Source organism: Hemitrygon akajei, chromosome 12 (genome assembly GCF_048418815.1).
Source record: "Hemitrygon akajei chromosome 12, sHemAka1.3, whole genome shotgun sequence".
Lineage (NCBI taxonomy): Eukaryota > Metazoa > Chordata > Chondrichthyes > Myliobatiformes > Dasyatidae > Hemitrygon > Hemitrygon akajei.
The window spans coordinates 34,760,374-34,780,836 of NC_133135.1; the positions used below are offsets into that span (position 1 = coordinate 34,760,374).

The 20,463-nt window shown below is 39.1% G+C and overlaps 1 protein-coding gene across 2 annotated transcripts in view; it reads left to right on the forward strand.

The window, feature by feature from the left end:
* The window catches only part of LOC140736882 (BTB/POZ domain-containing protein 19-like), a 168,983-nt gene extending 166,843 nt beyond the window's left edge, over positions 1-2,140 (forward strand). For both annotated transcript variants that reach the window (XM_073062891.1, XM_073062890.1), the window contains one exon: positions 1,894-2,140. In XM_073062891.1, coding sequence (XP_072918992.1) covers positions 1,894-2,028 — 135 coding nt within the window. In that variant the 3' untranslated portion in view covers positions 2,029-2,140. The remainder of the gene's footprint in view (positions 1-1,893) is intronic.
* Positions 2,141-20,463: the final 18,323 nt, after the last annotated feature.

Genomic DNA, 20,463 nt, shown 5'->3' on the forward strand with positions numbered 1-20,463 from the left:
TCTGCTGAGCATCTTCAGCATTTTTGTTTTGATTTCAAATTTCCAAAATGTGCTGCGTTTTGCTTATGTTTCATTTCAATAAATCTGGTGTGAGTATTTTCTTAAACCTCTGTCTTAATCTCAATCTCAAACAGATGTGTTGTTCTACTTCTGGACATCTGCTTTATATCATTTTAAATTTATGTTACTAGGGCTGTGCACTATGGATGAAAACAAATGGAGCAAATTATAAATCTGAAGGAAGATACAGTATGTTTAATCTTTACTGAAGGAAAAGCAGCTGAAAAATGAGATAGGAAATGCTTGGCTTGGCTTGGAAATCTTAGGAATTTAGTTACACTATTTCTGCTTCCTTTCTCTGTTTGTATTTGTTTATTCCCACTTAATGTGGTTTCTTTGTATTTTCTCTTGAACCCATCAACAAAATTTGCTTTTATTCCTCCATCTGTATATTGTTGTTAAATGTGAATTAAGTTTGTCTTTTAATTTACTTAGTTTTACTAAATATTCATTTATTCACAAGTTATAAAGTAATTCAGATATGGAGATTAAATTGCTTTGGAAAGGGTAGGATGAAAATGGAGTCTTCAAGTCCCACATCGTACCAAGTGAACCACTAGCCATTGGCATCAGACGCTGCTGAAGTTGTCACAGCCACCCAACTTGCCTAACAGCCACTTTATCTCTATCAATCAAAGCTTGTATCTAATAGTTATAATTTAGCTCACCTTCCTACGTACCTCACAGCAGCACAAAAGTGCAGGTATACAAATTCAACAGTTAAATCAGTTGCACAGATTACTTAATATTCACTTGCACCTTCCCGTTCTCTTACCCAGCAAGGTGTATACAACTATGTGCAACAGGGATTAACAGCAGAGGCGGAGACATGGCTGCATGTTAATATCCTACATTATTGAATCGCAGGAGATTAAGGAAAGGTGTGTGTTGGAGCATGAAGTTTCAAACTGGCAATGCTGCTGCACAGTGCTTGCTGTCATGATTTATTTGCCCCTTGTGCTGCCACAGAATATTTAATAGAAATTTGCTAATCATTTTACCAATATGTACACAACATACCATGTCAGCCAACACTGATGCCCTGTACCAAGAATGTGATTAATTCATGTTCTGACAAAGGATTGTAACTGAAGTGATAACCTATCCTTTTCATTTTACAGTGCTGACTGACCAGCAAGTTTTTTGTTAATGTTTGGAATCCCTCATATGCCAAGTATAAAGTTTCTAATGTATGATAGGAAAAAGGGTCAAATGTGTACGGCACTGATGCATCATCAATAACTCACGCTGAGACTTAGGAAGTGAGCTATCGGCTTTTATTGACTGAAGAACAACACTACATCCTGGGAAAATGAGGGAGAGCAGCAGACCACAGTCGCCTTTATACAGGGGTCTGTGGGAGGGGCCACAGGAGCAGTCAGCAGGGGTCTGTGGGAGGAGCCACAGGAGCAGTCAGCAGGGGGTCTGTGGGAGGAGCCACAGGAGCAGTCAGACAGGTATATCTAGTTCACCACAGGCACATATTGCCAAGATAACAGATGGCCTGCATCCAAGGGTTTTAAAGAAAGTGGCTGAAGAGATAGCAGAGCCATTGGTTGGAAATTCTCAAAAGTACAGAGTTTGACGAGGTTTCCAGTGGATTGGGAAACTGCAGATTTGACAGCCTTGATCAAGCAGGGAGGGAGGCAAAAGGCAGGAAAGTGCAGTGAGCTCGTTACCTGATCTGATAGAGAGATGTAGCACAGAAACATGCCTTTTAACCCTCAGTATTGGAGTCCATGCCTATCATCAACTACCCATTTACACTAATCCTGTAATATTTTTCAGAAGGCAATGAGTTAAAAGCATTCTAAATTCCTTTTGAATTTGTAGGTAGACAAGATTGCCGAAGTGTGGAAATTCCATGCACTAAAAAAATCAAGTGGGATCGCAGTCCATCTGCTTCGGAGACGGAAAGGAACCCGACCCCGAGATCATCACAAGTACCTCAACCTTTACCACAAATAAATGTCAAAGCCGCAGCATAGTACATGAACTTTGTATCGTTAACGTATGTGGAGACAATCCGTCAATGGGTGTCATTTATATTGAATCAAATAAAATCAGTTTTATGACCTTACACAGGTTTATATACCACCCTTTTTATGAACTGCAACACTTTTCCTGGACTATTTTGCAATTTATACATTTTAAGAGTAAGCTAAGTTATTTAATGAAAACAGAGGAAAACTGAGCACATACAATATTATAGAAAATGTCTCAGTCCCATTCAATTGTCTTAGGAATTTAAATAAGATTGCGTCATGGCAGTCTGAACGAATTAATAGAAGCTTTGGTCTCAAAATTATTGAATAATGTTTAGGTATGTTGTGTTGTCATTGTTTAAAGCACTAACGATCATCTCGTTTTTGGGCTTATGACATTTTTATATGCTTTCTGTTCATATGAAGATATCAACAAGTACTAGTTTCAAACCATCAAGGTTTTAAAGAAAATGAAAATATATGCTTTTATATTGCATTTTCAAGTCTGTGGGCATTCCAAAGAATTTCATAGTCGATGTAAAAATCAAATTTCGATGTAATGCAATGTATAGAGAAAGCAAAACAAAAAGAAAGGAGCCAATGATGGAGGATTGTGACCCCAATTTTTAGAGAGAAAGAGATTTCAGGGCACAAGGAGAATAATAAGGAATAATGTGTTAAGGTGAAAAAAATTGCAGCCAAGTGCTTGGTACTCCGAATGCTATAGGTTTTTAATATTGTAATTATTTGTCTTATCCTGGTACTTCTCAAGCTGGTAATTGTGTAAACAATCAGGTTGTCACATTGGTTGATATATACTGTATTAATATAGGCTAAAGCCTGATTTATACTTCTGTGTTGCATGTACGCCATACGTACCGCGTACCCTAAGCTGTACCTATGCCATGGCCTGAAGCGCACCTCCCCAAAAAATTAACTCATGCATCGCCGCGATGCAAACCGCAACAACTGTGATTGGTCCGCTTGGTAGCATCGCATTTCCTCCTATGCATTTCCAGTTGCTTCTTCTCCGCCATGTCTGTAGGCTGTGCGTACACCAATATGAAATAGATGAACCAGATCGTCAAATCTACCTGCCGACATGCGAAAATGTTTGAAATGCATTTCCTCGTCCACGTCTCTCACGAAGAAACTCAACACAGTGGCATAGAAACCCCACCGCCAACTAGCGTTTTGGTGCACACCAACGCATGCTCGCTACGGCGTAGAGCCTACGCAAAAGTGAAAATCAGGCCCATAGGCACAAGTATAAATCAACCTTAAGAATAATCCAATGAGAGTAAAGTCATTCAAGAGATTTTAGGGAAATGTGACACAAATCAGCTGTGCAGGTGGCAACCTCTCTGGAAGTAACAACACACCAGGTATGGCCAGTTTTAATGAGCAGACTGTGGTTCCATGTTCCTTGACACTGAAATAGGTGGATTGGGGAATGTCGCCCATTTGACCAGCTGAAGATTAGCATTAGTGTTCTTTACATTGGGGTAAGTGGGGGTGGCAGTGCAGGCATGGGAGAGGAGTGCTTGTTGGCAAGGTGTGATAGATAACATTTAGAGCAACAGAAACCCCAGGCTGACTCCAAAGAAATTCCCTGCATTGCTTTTTCTGCATGGGAGAGTCTGAAGCTTAACTTAGAACTTGTGTTCTGATAGAGTGCAATCTGCATAAATATATGCAACTGTAATATTTAGCATTCTGCTTTCAGAAAGAATATTCTCCAACCTTTCTTTTGCTTGTAGATTTTGTACTTTTAATTCTATTCTATCTGCTTATGTTGGTTCTGATGGTTTCAGAAACACTATAGGATGATTTATACTATTTAGGAGACTGAAACTCCAACAAAACATATCTTAAGAATGTGGAGGGAGGGAGGTTTTTATTGTGTGTTTTAATTCACAGTACATGTTATATGTTATTAATGTGAATATTATATTCAGGTTATTAAGTAAATTATATTTTATCTCAGTCTGGTTTGTTTACTTTTGCTATAGAGAGTTCCCATCTTTAATTTTTACGCTTCCAGCTGTTTTGCATGCACAATGAATTCACCATTAGCCATCCCAGAACAACATCTCTGGATATGCAAAGTAAATATCACTTGGCTAAGAGGCTGTGTGGAGAAAGATAATTTTGTATTTACATAAAGCCTTCACAATATCACTGTATCAAAGTGTTCTGCAGCTGGGGAAGTACTTTAGAACTGATAAAACTGCACTAATGTACAAAATGTACACCCAGGTTTCAAAGCAGCAAAGCGATAAATACCATTAATTTTATTTTTTTGTGATCTTGACTGAGAGATAAATATCAGAGAGAACGCCTGATTTGAATAGTGCCGTGGGACTTTTATAAACTTCCTCAGTACTACGCTTGAATGGCAGCCAAGATTTTACTTAATTCTCTTAAGGAATGAAGAATGCATTATAAGAATAAAATGATGTTGAAAACAAAGATGGAAGGGTTTGGTATTAATGCGGGTCCTTTTGATCTGACAGCTTTTTTTTTGCTCGAAGTGATGATTGTCACTATTTATAGATATGATTGCACTTGAATTGCCACTGTGCTAAGGGATGAGATGGAACAGAATTTCTGAAGTGTCCACAAAAGCTTTTTCAATCAATATGTAAATGACCCTATTCGAGAGTGGGCGACACTTATCTATCTGTTGAGAAATGAGGCTGAGTAAGTGATTGAAATGTCAGTGGAGGAGCAATTTGAGAAAATCGACCATAATTCTACTAGTTTTTAAATAGTTATTGAAAGAGGTCCATAAGTTTAATTCTGAAATTGGGCGAGGCTTATTTTGGTAGCCATAGAGTTTTCTGAAGAGGCAAACAAAAGGATTGGTGAAGGCAGGACCATAGATGCTGTCTACATTGACTTTAGCGGGACCTTGGCTGGTCCAGAAGTTTAGGTTGCATGTGATCCAGGGTGAGTTAAGATAATTGGATACAGAATTGGTTTGGTGGAAGGTATCAGTGGTAATAGAGTGTCATTTTGCAGATTGGAATGCTATGACCAGTTGTGTGCCACTGAGATCAATGCTGGGTCCCCCGCTATTTTTCAGATATGTTAATGATTTGGGTAGGAATGCAGGTGGCATGATTAGCTCCCCTTCTGGTGCCCCTTCCCTTTCTTCCATGTTCTTCTGTCTTCTATTGGATTCCTCCTTCTCTTCCACCAATCAACCTCCCAGCTCTTTACTTCACCCCCTCCCACTCTCCTGGTTTCACCTATCACCTGCCACCCTGTACTTCTTCCTCCCCTCTCCCACTCTCCTGGTTTCACCTATCACCTGCCACCCTGTACTTCTTCCTCCCCTCCCCCCATCTTTTTATTCTGACTTTGTCTAACCCCTTCCTTTCTAGTCCTGATGAAGCATCTCAGCCCAAAATGTCAACTGTTTATTCCCATCCATAGATGCCGCCCGACCTGCTGAGCTCCTCCAGCACATTGTCTGCATTGCATGACTACTAAATTTGATGATAACTCCAAAAATTTGAAAAAGGATGCTCTGGGATGTATATCAACCAGGAAAGTGAGCCGAGGAATAGTAGACGGAATTTAACTTGGAAAAGTATGAAGTGATCAATTTTGCAAAGTTAAACAGAGCAGGACTTGCACAATAAATGACAAAGCCTTGGGGGAGTGTTGTAAAAACACGAAAATCTTGGCATACAAATACCTTGTTTTCTGAAAGTGGTGACACAGGGAGACAAAATGGTGAAGAAGGCATATGGCATGCTTGCCTTCAATGAATGGGACATTGAGTACAAGAATTGGGACTCATTATTACTGCTGTATAAGAATATTGTGTACAGTTTTGTTTAAAAGACATTTAGACAAGTCCATGGATAGGAAAGGTTTAGACTGAAGGACTTGTACTGTATAACTCAATAATTATTGAGAGTAAACAACTACCTCCAGCAGTTTTATACTTGATTGGATAAACCTGATGCTGTTAATGTATAACTATCTTTGTGTAATGTTCTTCCTTTCTCAGAGATATTCAGCCAAGCAGTAGCACTGCTTTGCATCATTGGTGGTGCCTCTAATTATGAACAGTCAAAGTTATGATTGGTTTAAGAAGATGATATGTTTTTATCCAAATGTATAATGACATGGATGCAAGAAATCTTAATATGAGGGTTCTAACTGGAGGCCATTGATCTAAGATACTAAACATATTTTACTCTCCCAGGGAAGATGTGTGAGCTACTGGGTATTTCCAATATTTTCCATTTTGTTATACAAATGCTCTTCTGCTTTTTGTATAAAAGAAAGACAGGGCAGCTAATGGTAAATCATGAGTAGATTTGAACCTTTTAAACTGTATGCTTACAGATCTTCTATTTTAATCACAAAGGCTGTCCAAGTTCAGGAAGAGCACAGATGGGAACCAAATGTTGCCAAGATAACCCTGGAGAAGGACGATAACCTTAGATCATAGAATTGAGTTTGATAAGAAAAGGATCCTGATGGTTGTGTGCAGAATGTTTGATTTTGTCAACATTAAGCTCAGCAAGAATTAAACCGTGTGCTTTGTAAATATGATTTTGGCAAAAGATTCAGCGTAAAACTCTTCTGGAAATTCTTGAAAGAAGAAAGACATACATTTCACAGGGGATCAATATCAGTTTTGATTAAAGTCCTGGGGCAGCAAAGTTCTTATGTGCATGATGTGCAATACCTTGCTTATATTTGATCTGTGAATCTTGGGCATTGGAACAAATTGTGATCACTGTAAAACTGCATAAGAAACAATAGTTGGCTTCTACATTCTCCCACCAGTAGAGTGATGGGGTAGATATCATCTGCCTGTGATAATCAAGAGACAGAATTCTACCAGGAGTGGGCACCTAAGATAGAGTTTCTGTTAGCTGGGCTTCCCCAGAGAACAAGCTTACCATGAAGTGCAACAATAAGCTTTTCATTGCATTTCAGTACAAGTAACAATAATAAATCAATTACTAATTGCTATATTTGAGGTATTAAGTCATAACAACCCTCCTTTGTAGGAAAAGCCTGGTAAAGTGGTGGTCGTAGCCCAGTCCACCACAGGAAAAGCCCTCTCCACCATGAGCACATCTACAAAGAGTGCTGCCACAAGCAAGCAGCATCCATCATCAAGGGCCCCCACCATTCAGGCCATGCTCTCTTCTCAACGTTGCCATCAAGAAGGAGGTATAGAAGCCTCAGGACCCACAATACCAGCTTCATTACCCTTCACCTATCAGGCTCCAGAACCAGCAGGATAACTTTACTTAACTCCACTCTGAACTGATACCACAACTTATAGACTAACTTTCAAGAACTCTAGAACCCTTGCTCTGAGTATTATCTATCTATTTATCTATCCATCTATTTATTTTTAAGTTGCATGCTTTCCTTCTTTTGTACAGTGATTGCTTGTCAGTCTTTGTGTGTATTTCTTTGTTCTACTGTGAATGCCTGGAAGAAAATGAATCTCAGATGGTGATTATATGCTTACTTGGATAATAAATCTACTTTGAATATTGAACCCTGCAGTGATCCTCAGCCATGACCCAGGTAGAAATGGTCACTCTAGCTAAAAATAGTATGAGCCCCTCACTTATATGGTTATGCAGCTGAAGTCTACACCATTCACAGGCTCCATGTTTGAAGTAGAAAATGAGTAAAAATGCATTTGCTATAGTGTTCCAGCAGATACTGCATAAAATCACTGCACTCTGAAATTGTAATTCCAGGCTAGATTAATCAACTTCTTTCAGCTAAAGACAGTATAAAGAGCCTAGACATGGCTGTTGGACTATGGATAATGCTGTTTGCACAAGATAATGTTTTGCTGAAGTAATAATTATTTCAAATCAAAGCTAAAAGGATAAACAGGAGAAAATCTGCAGATGCCAGAAATCCAAAGCAACACACACAAAATGCTGGAAGAACTCAGCAGGTTAGGCAGCATCTCTGGAAATGAATGGATGGTCGAAGCTTTGGGTTGAAGGCCCATCTTCAGGACTGAGTTAAAAGATGTATTACTTATTTATGTACAGTATAACACACGTATTATATTCTTTTTTTAAAAAGTTAAAAGGATATGGGTTATCCACACTTATAAAGCCAAGTCAAACATTTTCTATAAATACTAAATGTTATCAAACAGATTAAATGCTGAAAACCTGTAGCAGTTGTTTCCAATTTAACTGCAGGGCAATTTGCAAATTGGTAAATTGGATTTCAACACCATTTTTTCAATATCTCATCCTCTTTCCATCACACTTGATGAAGTAATTACACAAAAGGTAACTGTTGAAAAGTCTCTTAGTGAAGTTCTAGAGAAGTCCAAATTGTCCAATTTCCTGATTCTGGTCACAAAATAAAACCTGCACATCCACATTGATAGATAAACTATTCAGTGGAAGAAAAGAGGGTGTAGATGCGAGGGTGATAGTGAGGTGGAGGTGATACTCTGATAGACAAAAAATGTTGTTTCAAACAACAGGAAGAAAATCTGTTCATATAAACTGTTAATTCTCTTTGCCACTAGCTGGCAATCTCTTGTAACGTGAGGACCGTACTTTAATTCAGACACCCGCTGGTGAAAGCTGACAAAACCAAATCCCTGTGCTTCCTCTCCTGGGACAAGTGATACAATGCACGAGGTTACTCTCCTGCTTCCATTTGGAAGTGCAGTTGTTAGCAGACATAACTGCGCTGTCAACAATTGCATTTCATACATGAAGGAGTCTTTGTATTGTTTGTGAATGTTTTATTTGACAATCACTCTGAACTTAGCATTCATTGATCCGATACATGTGTAGGACAGCCATCCACAATCCAAAATTTCAACTGTGCAGTCCTGAGAGAAGATGCAATCTCTGTGGATTCTCTGCCAATATTGGGTAAAGTCTGTGCACCCTTATAGCCATAAGTGGACAAATATCATATTGTAACCATCTATTTCCAAGCAAATACCTTTCTTGTATCTTTTCCCAACCAGTCTTCCCATCAAACAACCTTATCAAATTTCCTGTTCCAACGGATCTTTGCCCAGTTCTCAAAGTCTCTTTTATTCTTCTTTGCTCATTCTAGCACTTCGCTGAATGTGCTATACCTTCTTCATTTCGATTGTTTAAATCTGAAATCTCCAACAGTAGTATTACCAGGATTTTGTCTGAATTTATTGTTTCTCCTTAACTCTTATATCTTATAAAACCCAGTACTCAATTAGTTTTGTACTGCTTTCTCCATTTGAGTAGCTGGGTTCAAGGTACGAGGGGTGATTGATAAGTTTGTGGCCTAAGGTAGAAGGAGATGAGTTACACAGCTCTCGTTACATGCACATGCAAGTCAACTCTTTGAGTGATTATGCAGAAAGTTTGAAGTTAATAACTCATCTCCTTCTACTTTAGGCCACAAACATCAATCACCCATCTGTGGACACTTTCTGGAGGTCCAAGATCTCTATGCTTCACGATCGCTGGACTAAGTGTGTAAATGTAGGAGGGGACTATATTGAAAAATAAATGTGCTAGGTTTTCTAAAATTGACTCCTATTTTAGGCCATGAACTTATCAATCACCCCTCGTATATGAACCTTAAGCTATTGTCATATGCCAGTGATGTGTTCTCTTTTGGAGAAAGTTTCTAGATCTCTGCCAAATCTTTTCTGTAGTTATGGATATATAGTTCCCATTTAAATGTTTTTCTATACCTCATGCTCCTGTTATACAAACGATGTGACTATTGAGCATCGGAGATCAGGGACTCCCTGGAGTGAAGAATCAATCTGCCCTCCTCCACTTTAATGATCGCTGGCTGCAATGCACATGTTAATTCAATGAATGGTGTTTTCTCTGCAAAATGCAGGAGAAAACATTTCCCTTAAATTGTTAGAGGCTTTTCAGTGAACAATTCAGTGCAGAAGTTTCCACTGCATTTTAATGAATTGTTTACTTCAAAAACAAATCTATCACACTGCAGTAGGTACATTGCAAGCATTTGATTGTCAACTGGCTTCATTGGTCTGTCAAGTTTAAAAATATTCCCAAATGAAGTTTCTATGGGGAGTTCAAACAGCTGGCAGGCCTCTCAGCTGGGAACTCTTTGACCTCTGACCCTCATCAGCTGTCAGACAATTGCACCAACTGCTGCACAGAGAATCGTAAAGTAGTCAATCCCTTCTAAAAGGAACATTCTCACCACCTTAACAGTTCCAGTGTGAATGAGCCAGAATGGAGTTGGTTTGTTAGCTTTAGAAAGAAAAAGTACCAAAAAATATGATACTAGAAAACTTACCCTGCACGTAGCTGTGAAGAACTCTATTTGACCATGTTTAGAATTTACCTAATCCCATAGTGGTTGATGCAAGTATTGTTGGTGGGGATGCAACAAGTAATTTTTGCACTCAAAGTCTGAAATTTACTGCAGGATGATTTATTATTGTGGTTAGCTTTATTTTAGGAGATTTTTTCTGGAAATTTCTTTCTAACATTAAAGTAGAAATTAACAATAGTTGGGCATAAACTAGACTTAAACCAGACCATTTTGTTACTAAGCACTTGCACAGACATTGGGCTCATTTCTAATTTCCTTTGATCTATTTTAAGGATTCTTAGATGTTTAAAATAGATGTCAATTCTTAGATGTCTAAGTTAGGAGATCAATGCCTATTCTAGGACTCCTGCAAATTTCTCACAGACCAGTGAAATAATTTTGTAAGAACTCTGCTCAGAGTTTGACACCAAAGTTAAATACTTAAACAATCATTTTAATTTTCAAGCATCACAGTAACCCACAAGACAATTTCCAGATTCACTTAAAATCTTTTTGATCATCTCCCCCCCCCCCAATCTTTTTAACCCATTTGAGATCCAGGGAGAGATAGATAATTGGATTCATAATTGGCTCATTGGAAGCCAGCAGATAGTTATAGTTCATGACTATTTCTTGGACTGGAGGCTTGTGCTAATGTGCCACACAGGCCGGTGCTGGGACCTTTGTTGTTTATCTTTATATAAATAATTTGGATGTTAATATACAAGGCAATGATAGTAAGTTTGTGGATGATAGTAAAATAGATGGTATCATAGACAGTGAAGAAGGTTATCAAAAATTACAGAGGGTATTGATCAGTTAAGTAAATGGGCCAAGGATTGGTAAATGGCTTTTAATTCAGATTAATGTAAAGTGTAGTAAATACATTTGGATAAGTACATGAATAGGAGGGAATTAGAGGTATATTGCCCAAGCGTGGGCAAATAAGACTGGCTTGGTTGGCACCATATGGCCTGTTTCCATGCTGTGTACTCTAGAACTCTAACCCACTTCCTTCACCAGCCTCATGCCCCACAGATCAAAGGAAGTTAGAAATGAGCCCAGTTCTTCTACAGGTGCTTATTTGCCCAAGACCGATGCCTGTATTCCTATGTGATTCACAGTAACCATCAGAAAGTTGTTTTCTAAAATGAAGTTTTGTTCTAATCAGGCTTTGACCCGCAGATTCAGACCAAGAATTCATTCATTATCTCAGGTTTTCATTGCATAATTTTCCTTCCTGCAACAGGTACCATCAACAACTGAGTACAGGCATCTGTTTCCAATCAGTAGTGCACTGAACCTGCATAAGTGAAATTGTCTGTTTTATGTTCCAGTGTTACAATCCATACTTCTAAGGAAAATAACTTATGGAGTGAAACCAAGGTAAATTTGTCCATACTGATATTAGTTCTACTTTATGTGATTAGCAAATAAAAGAAATAAATCATGCAATCTATTCTTTAGCTGACATGTAAAAGATATAGCTTTTAACATGATAGTTGTGTATCCTTCATAAGAGAGTTATGATTTCACAAGAATTTCTGTCTAAGGTCATTCATCATTAATTTCTGAGATCATCTTTGGACCAGTCAAACTGTATTGTGATCAGAGCACAACTAGCAGCCGCTATTTAAATATTCCTTTAGTTATTTTGAGCAAATATGAAATAATATCCAGAAGTTTTTGATTCAGTTCTTCCACTGTACCAATAAAATTTAAAATGCATTATTGGATTCATGAAATATGTTTGAATGATGATTCTAAAACCATCTGTTGATTCTTCTCTCTATGAATATTACTCATGGGATTAAAAAACACAGAAACTATTGGAAAGGTTCATTATCTTGTTATCTAGAACATGTGAGTGCCTTAGTGCTTTGATCACCTTGTTAATGCCACAAGTCATTGGCAAGACTAAAGTGTTTCCTTTCAACATAAAAGGTCAAATTATAGGAATCAAATATCTTGGTGTACCAACATCGTAGAATGAAAAGATCAGGACTTTTATCTTATTTTCTATTCTCTAGCATTGGGAACACAATCTCCTTCACTCATTGCTGAAAACTATTTTGACCAAGAGTTACAAAGAAAATATTGACCTATTTTGATTTCTATTTTAGAACATATTGTATGCTCTAAATGTGTCAAGAGGAAACCAAGAAAGGTTTTGACTGTTTAAAGTTGGGTCTTTAAATTTCCAGTGATTTATTTGCATGTCATGTGGGCTGTAAAAATAAATCTTTGTCTTCGGTAAATCTTGAATCAAATGTGATTCCACTTTAAAATGTTAATAAAGTCTGCTTTGAGCGAATATAAATGAACTTCTCTGATATGGACCATGTTTTACCATTCTGTTATTTAATCCTGAATAGAAAGTAGTTAGAACAAACTTAAGAACATAATAAATAGATGCAGGGGTCAGCCATCTGTCTGTACTGCCATTCAATAACATCATAGCTGATTTGGCTGTAGACTCAGCTTCAGCTATCTACTTTTTCTCCATGATCCTCAATTCCATTGCTATGCAAAAATCTATCTAGTTTTGTGTTAAGTACATTTAATGTGGTAGCCTCTGCTGCTGCCCTGGTCAGAAAATGCACAGATTCAGTACTCTCTGGGAAAAGCAGTTTCACCTCATTTCTGTCCTAAATCTATTTCTCCAAATCTTGTGGCCATGCCTCATTTTTGTTGCACTTATCAGTGGGAACAACTTTCCTGCCTCTACCTTATGTATCCCTTTCATAATTTTGTATGTTCCTATAAAAGAGAGGGTTAATGGCAAGGTGGAAAAACAGAGGGATCTTAGGGTCCAGGGTTATAGATCCTTCAAAGTTGCCGTGCAGGCTGATAGGGTGGTTAGAAGACATATGGTTTGTTGGTCCTCATTATTCAGAATTCAAGAGCTGTGAGTTAATGTTGCAGTTCTATAAAACTCTGGTTAGACCACACAAAAGAGTATTGTATCTCTTCTGGTCACCTCATACAGGAAGAAAATGAAGCTTTAGGGAGGTTCAAAAGAGATTTGCCAACTTGCTGCCTGGATTAAAGAGCATGCCTTTGATGATAGGTTGAGTGAGCTCAGGCTTTTCTCTTTGGAGTGAAGGAGGATGAGAGGTGACTCGATAGAGGTATATATGATGATAAGAGGCATAAAGTGGACAGTTAGCAACTTTATTCCCAGAGCAGAAATAGTTAGTTTAAGGGTGCATAATTTGAATGTGATTGGAGGAAAGTATAGAGGGGATGTCAGAGGTAGGTTTCTCCACAGAGAATGTTGGATGTGTGGAAAGCACTGACAGGTGGAGGGAGAGGCAGATATGTTAGTGTCATTGATGAGACACTAATGAAATAAAAATGGAAATCTATGTGGGAGGAAATGGTTAGAGTAGGTTAAAAGGTTGGCACAACATTATGGGTTGAAGGGCCTGTACTGGGTTGCACTGTTCAATAATTCTATACGTCAGTGATAATGAATGTGATTCTGATTCTGAGTTTCATTACATCTATAAATGATTAAGAAATTATCTTTTTTCAGCTATAAGACTTATTGGTATTGGACTCTTAAAAATACATTTTCAAGTGACAAGGCACTAAAACAGTGTGAACTACAAGCTTCACGTTACCTCCATTTACTCCAAGTTAGTCAACAAAGACAGGCATGTTGCACCACACTAAGAGCAGGATGGGATGTGTAGAGAGAGTACTAGAGCACGGAAAAGAGGGGTGGGGGTAAAGAAAGAGAAATGAGCTGAGACAGAAAGTGCAGGCGCGAGGATGGAGTAAAGTGCTCGAGAGGTACCTATTGCTCAGATAAGGAAGTCATATACTGATCCCATTCCAGAAGAAATTTACTATTCTCTTTTTCATCTGGAACTGGCTGCACAAAACAATTCAATTGGCAATTCCATTATAAAAGACAATGAACATTTTTTTTGTCAGCACTATCAGCCTCGTAAAAGGCATATGAATATCTATTTAGTTGTAAACCCACAGAAGTGGAAAGTAGCTGAAGCAGATCTATCATTTACAAAAGGTTCAAAAAACTAGGTAATGTTAGAGATCTAGAAGATTATAAGACTGGCAGAAATGAGCTTAAGAATGAAATTAGGAGAGCCAAAAGGGGTCATGAGAAGGCCTAGGTGGACAGGATTAAGAAAAACCCCAAGGCATTCTACAGCTATGTAAAGAGCAAGAGGATAAGACGTGAGAGAATAGGACCAATCAAGTGTGACAGTGGAAAAGTGTGTATGGAACCGGAGGAGATAGCAGAGATACTTAATGAATACTTTGCTTCAGTATTCACTACAGAAAAGGATCTTGGCAATTGCAGGGATGACTTACAGTGGACTGAAAAACTTGAGCATATAGATATTAAGAAAGAGGATGTGCTGGAGCTTTTGGAAAGCATCAAGTTGGATAAGTCACTGGGACCAGACGAGATATACCCCAGGCTACTGTGGGAGGCAAGGGAGGAGGTTGCTGAGCCTCTGTCGATGATCTTTGTATCATTAATGGGGACAGGAGAGGTTCCGGAGGATTGGAGGGTTGCGGGTGTTGTTCCCTTATTCAAGAGAGAGGGCAGAGATAGCCCAGAAAAGTATAAACCAGTGAGTCTTACCTCAGTGGTTGGTAAGTTGATGGAGAAGATCCTGAGAGGAAGGATTTATGATCATTTGGAAAGGTATGATTAGGAATAGTCAGCATAGCTTTGTCAAAGGCAGGTCATGCATTATGAGCCTGATTGAATTTTTTGAGGATGTGACTAAACTCATTGATGAAGGTAGAGCAGTAGATGTAGTGTATATGGATTTCAGCAAGGCATTTGATAAGGTCCCCCATGCAAGGCTTATTGAGATAGTAAGGAGGCATGAGATCCAAGGGAGCATTTCTTTGAGATCCAGAATTGGCTTGCACACAGAAGACAAAGGGTGGTTTTAGACGGGTCATATTCTGTATGGAGGTCGGTGACCAGTGTTGTGCCTCAGGGATCTATTCTGGGACCCCTTCTCTTCGTGATTTTTATCAATGACCTGGATGAGGAAGTGAAGGGATGGGTTAGTAAGTTTACTGATGACCCAAAGGTTGGGGGTGTTGTGGATAGTGTGGAGGGCTGTCAGAGGTTACAATGGGACATGGATAGGATGCAAAACTGGGCTGAGAAGTGACAGATGGAGTTCAACCCAGATAAGTGTGAGGAGGTTCATTTTGGTAGGTCAAATATGATGGCAGAATATAGTATTAATGGTAAGACTCTTGGCAGTGTGGAGGATCAGAGGGATCTTGGGGTCCGAGTTCATAGGACACTCAAAGCTGCTATGCAGGTTGACTCTGTGGTTAAGATGGCATACGGTGCATTGGCCTTCATCAATCATGGGATTGAGTTTAGGAGCTGAGAGGTAATGTTGCAGTTACATAGGACCCTGGTCAGACCCCACTTGGAGTACTGTGCTCAGTTCTGGTCGCCTCACTATAGGAAGGATGTGGAAACCATAGAGAGATTACAGAGGAGATTTACAAGAATGTGCCTGGATTGGGGAGCATGCCTTATGAGAATAAGTGGAGTGATTTTGGCCTTTTCTCCTTGGAGTGGCGGAGGATGAGAGGTGACCTGATAGAGATGTATAAGTTGATGAGAGGAACTGATCATGTGAATAGTCAGAGGTTTTGTCTCAGGGCTGAAATGGCAGGCACTAGAGGGCACAGTTTTAAGGTGCTTGAAACCAGTTACAGAGGAGATTTTAGGGGTAAGTTTTTTGCGCAGAGAGTGGTGAGTGCGTGAAATGGGCTGCCGGCGATGGTGGTGGAGGTGATAGGGCCTTTTAAGAGACTCCTGGATAGATACATGGAGCTTAGAAAAATAGAGGGCTATGAGTAACCCTAGATAATTTCTAAAGTATGTACATGTTCGCCACAGCATTGTGGGCCGAAGTGCCTGTATTGTGCTGTAGTTTTTCTGTGTTTCTATTTTGCAGATTTACGATCATTGTTCATTAGGGAAATATATTCATTAATACCATATCAGCCTTCAGGCTATTGAAATATCATTGTTCAATATTACAAACCCTCTTGTATCAACCATAGTTAAATCTACAACCCCATTCAAGCAAAAACTCAACCATCCTCTGCTTTTCTATTCTTCCTGGAATCGGTTTCATCATACAAATTAATCTGCCCTTTCAATTTGTATTTTTCTAGCTCATTTAATTGGGATTTCACTATGAAATATTCATATGAATTTTGCATAATTTACTGCAAATTTAAAGGAACAATGCCTGATTATTTATTGTTTTTTCTTTGGCTTCTCATTCTGGATTCTGTGCCCATTGTGTACTGGAATTTGTCTGCTTCTAGAGCTCTGAAAATGATTCTGAATTAGCACGAGAGGGACGGTGGCAAATACTTCTAGCTGCCCACACTAATTTGTCTCCACCTTATGCTTGCTACTTGATGGCATGCAAACCGTTTTAAAACCAGTGGATTCACAACACTCCCAATCTCAGAGCAGATTGGCATCAAGTAAGGGTGCGCCATTGTCCCAGCACTTTTGTCAATCTTTGTCACCATAATGTTGCACCTTGTCCACAACAAGCTTCCAGTGTTGTGGAGATAACCTGCAGGACAAGTGGGAAATAGTTCAGCCTACAGACCCGACACCTCAGGCCCAAAGTCACTGACTAACTTTCTGTGGCCAAGCTCCAGATCAGTATCAACTTATGCACAGGAAGCTTATGATAGAAAGAATGGCACTTGCACTCAATATCCTCAAAATAAAAGCCATCTACCAATCTCTCACTTATACTCTAGGTGCTTTCCATTGTCTTGGATGGAAAAGTATCAACTTTTGTGTGCCTGTCTCCAGGCTCAGTCTATTCTGGATTCTATTATGCCATAGAGTTACAGTGATGACAGAGGAAATGTTTGAAGGACGTTCTCAAAGACCCTTTGGGAAAGGGTAACATCCTCACTGACTTCAGACAATCCCTGGCGCATCACCACTCAAAGTGTAGAAGGGGTATTTGGGATGGCATTGAGAGTCTTCAATATATTCTTTGTAGAAGTCCAACATAAAGGGCAATATGCAAACTCATAAACAACCCAATTACCCATCACGTCAAGCATATTTATCCCATCTGTGACAGAGTCTGCGGGTCCCTCATTGCACTCAGCGCCCACAGTAACTGAAGAAAACGAGTCATTCTTGTCCAGTTTTCCCTTGGCATAGGGAGCTATCTAGTGTTAGGATATCTCTTTTCTCTCTGTGAGGAAGTACCTGATTTCCAGTCAGCTGCTTGCCTTCATAAAGCAGCTCTCCGCAGCCGATTATTGCCCAACGTTTAACCATCCTGCAAAAACTTTCTGGAGACTTAACAAGCTGCATGCCTGCACCACCCCAACTGCTATGCTCCACATTAGGGAAAACTACCTGAGATGCTGCTATTACTTTAATGTTGTGCATTTTCGGTGACTCCAATAACAGGTTATCCAATTCTGTCGTCATCTCCCTCCTTTCCGGTCCTGAAGAAGGGTCTGGACCTGAAACGTTGACTGTTTTTTTATTTCCATAGGTGCTGCCTGGGCTGCTGAGTTCCTCAGCCATTTGTGTGGGTCTGCTTTGGATTTCCAGCAACTTCAGAATTTCTCATGACTATAATTTAGAAGATGACTAGATTCAAAGCCAAAGCATTTCTCCTAATTATTTGGCAGTGAATTGAATTATTAGTTTTGCAAAATGAGTGCTTTTGCACATCGATGTCCCACATCCTCGAGCGGCAGTTTTATTACTGATCTCTCAGTTAGATGACAACCTTATGGTTCACCTCAAATACTCTCCGTGTTTTAATATAAACCAAATGAATACAACCTGACAATTACAGCTTATTCTCACCCGTACATAACTGTAAGTCTGCATACAAATCACCTGAAGCCTTGAAATTATCATGAAGGTATCTATTAGGCAGTGTTTCAGTGAATGGAGGTAGCTTCACTGTTGAATTTCTGTAGGGTGTTTCCCTTCTGCATTATAATCGAATTTCAGAACTTGTGGAATGTGGTGGTTACGATATTTGAATAAATATTTAGTAAAATAACAATTCAGTGATTCCAGCAAAGTGTGAAAATGTGCCTCTTCAAAGTTGCACAATGTGAATGTGCAAAATTAAAGTCTGCATTGTATATGGGAATTAATACTTGTTTGATAAAGTTCCTTTGTATAAAGAATTCAACCAGATATGACCCAGTGCCCTATTATCTGACACCAAGACCTACAGATTCATCTGCACAAAGACAAAATCGAGCATTGTATGGGACAAAAAACACTCAAATAAGATGTCGTTTGATGTTGTGCATATTTTGAGTGGGTTAAGGACAGTGATGAATAAGTTGGACTTTTGATGCAAGATATTCTTTCACCCTAATGCTGGATCCCTGATTTCCAGTTACCCAAGCTGACATCAGCAGTAAAGTAGTTTTCAAAGTTCATTTCTGTGAAATTATTTTGAATCTCTTTGGAAACATTAGCCTGTTCTCTCATCAATGAAACTTTTTTAGTAGCACTGAAAATCTGAAATCAAAGCAGCAAATGCTGAAAGAACTGAGCTGATCATGCAGCAACTGTTGGGGGGGGGGGATTATTCATATCAATTGTCTTTCAGAAGAATTGGAAAAGTGAAAAGACATGCAAGTGTTATGATAAAGGGAGGAGAGGGAGGAGGATGAGGTGGAGTAGAGAGAAGAAATGCCAGTAATTGGGAGAAGAGTTGAGTCGTTCCTTTGTCAGAAATTCTTTTGATCCTGATTCAGCACTGCTAATCAGTCTGGAGGTGTGTAAATAAAGAGATATGAATGATGCCAGTAGAGAGAGAGAGAGAGAGGGGGAAAGAAGTATTGTTGGGCAGAACACAGCAGTTGCTAGAAATGTGAAATAAAAGAGAATGCTGGAAGTATCTAGCTAATTAAATTGTAGAGCAAAAAAAACTTACAGCTGGCTGACCTGACTGCAGAACTGGCCTATTCTGACACAAACAGATGGGTTTTCTGAAACTGTTGAGCACAGCATTAAGTCCCAAGCTGATGCATTCAGGGAAGGAAGGTTAGATGATATTCCTCAAGCTTCTGGCTTCACTGGAATGGTGTCAAAGGGCAGAGGCAGTTGATGGCCAACTTTTTCAATGCAAAACCATTTCATCGGGTTAGTTACAATGGGTAAAATTGTCTGTAAGCACTTCTGTGGTGCTGGTATTGCTATTGGTTTCTTTTTGCCAAATGTACCAAAATACAGAGAGAAGCTTGCCTTATATTCTATTTATACAGATCAATTCGTTACATAATGCACTGAGCTAGAATAAGCCAAAACAATAACAATGCAGGATATTGTCAAAGCTACAGAAAAAGTGCCGTGCAGGTAGATGATAGAAGTGCAAGGTCATAACGAGGTAAATTATGAGTCCATCTTATTGTACAGGAGGTCTGTTCAGGATCTGGTAACAGTGAGCTAAAAGCTGTCTTTGAGCATGCTGGTACAGGCTTACAAGCATTTATACCTTCTGCCTGATAGGAGAATGTATAAGACTCACTCCCTCCATCACTGAAGCAAACCCATCATTTGAAGCTGTGACATTTAATGATGATGCATTGCTTAGAACACAGAGAAAGAGGAACTGCAAGCAATCTATAAATGATGTGTGTTGAGCATGGTGTGTGACATGAATTGTCTCTCAGACGTACGAGAGTGGGAGTTTTGTTACCCAGTATTTGTCTGGGAGTGGTAGAATTTGACAGCCGCTTTCCAAAGTGCCGTTTGTGTTTCTTAAGAAAATATGGATGTTTATTTTTGGATTTGTTTGTGAAGTGAGACTATTTTGGTTCTTGCTTTTGTTTCACTGTGGGCTTCATAAGGTTTTAGCTTTCAGCAGAGCTGGTAGAACTTATCTGACTAGTATATCTGTTCACCAGTAATTACAAAGACAATAGCGGCACATAATAATCTGTTACAGTAAATGCACCAAAACAGTTCCTCATCTCTCCAGAACAGAATTACCTTAAAATGGCTTAAAACTTCTTTCAGAGACAAGATTCATTGCTCAGGGCTAATTTGGCC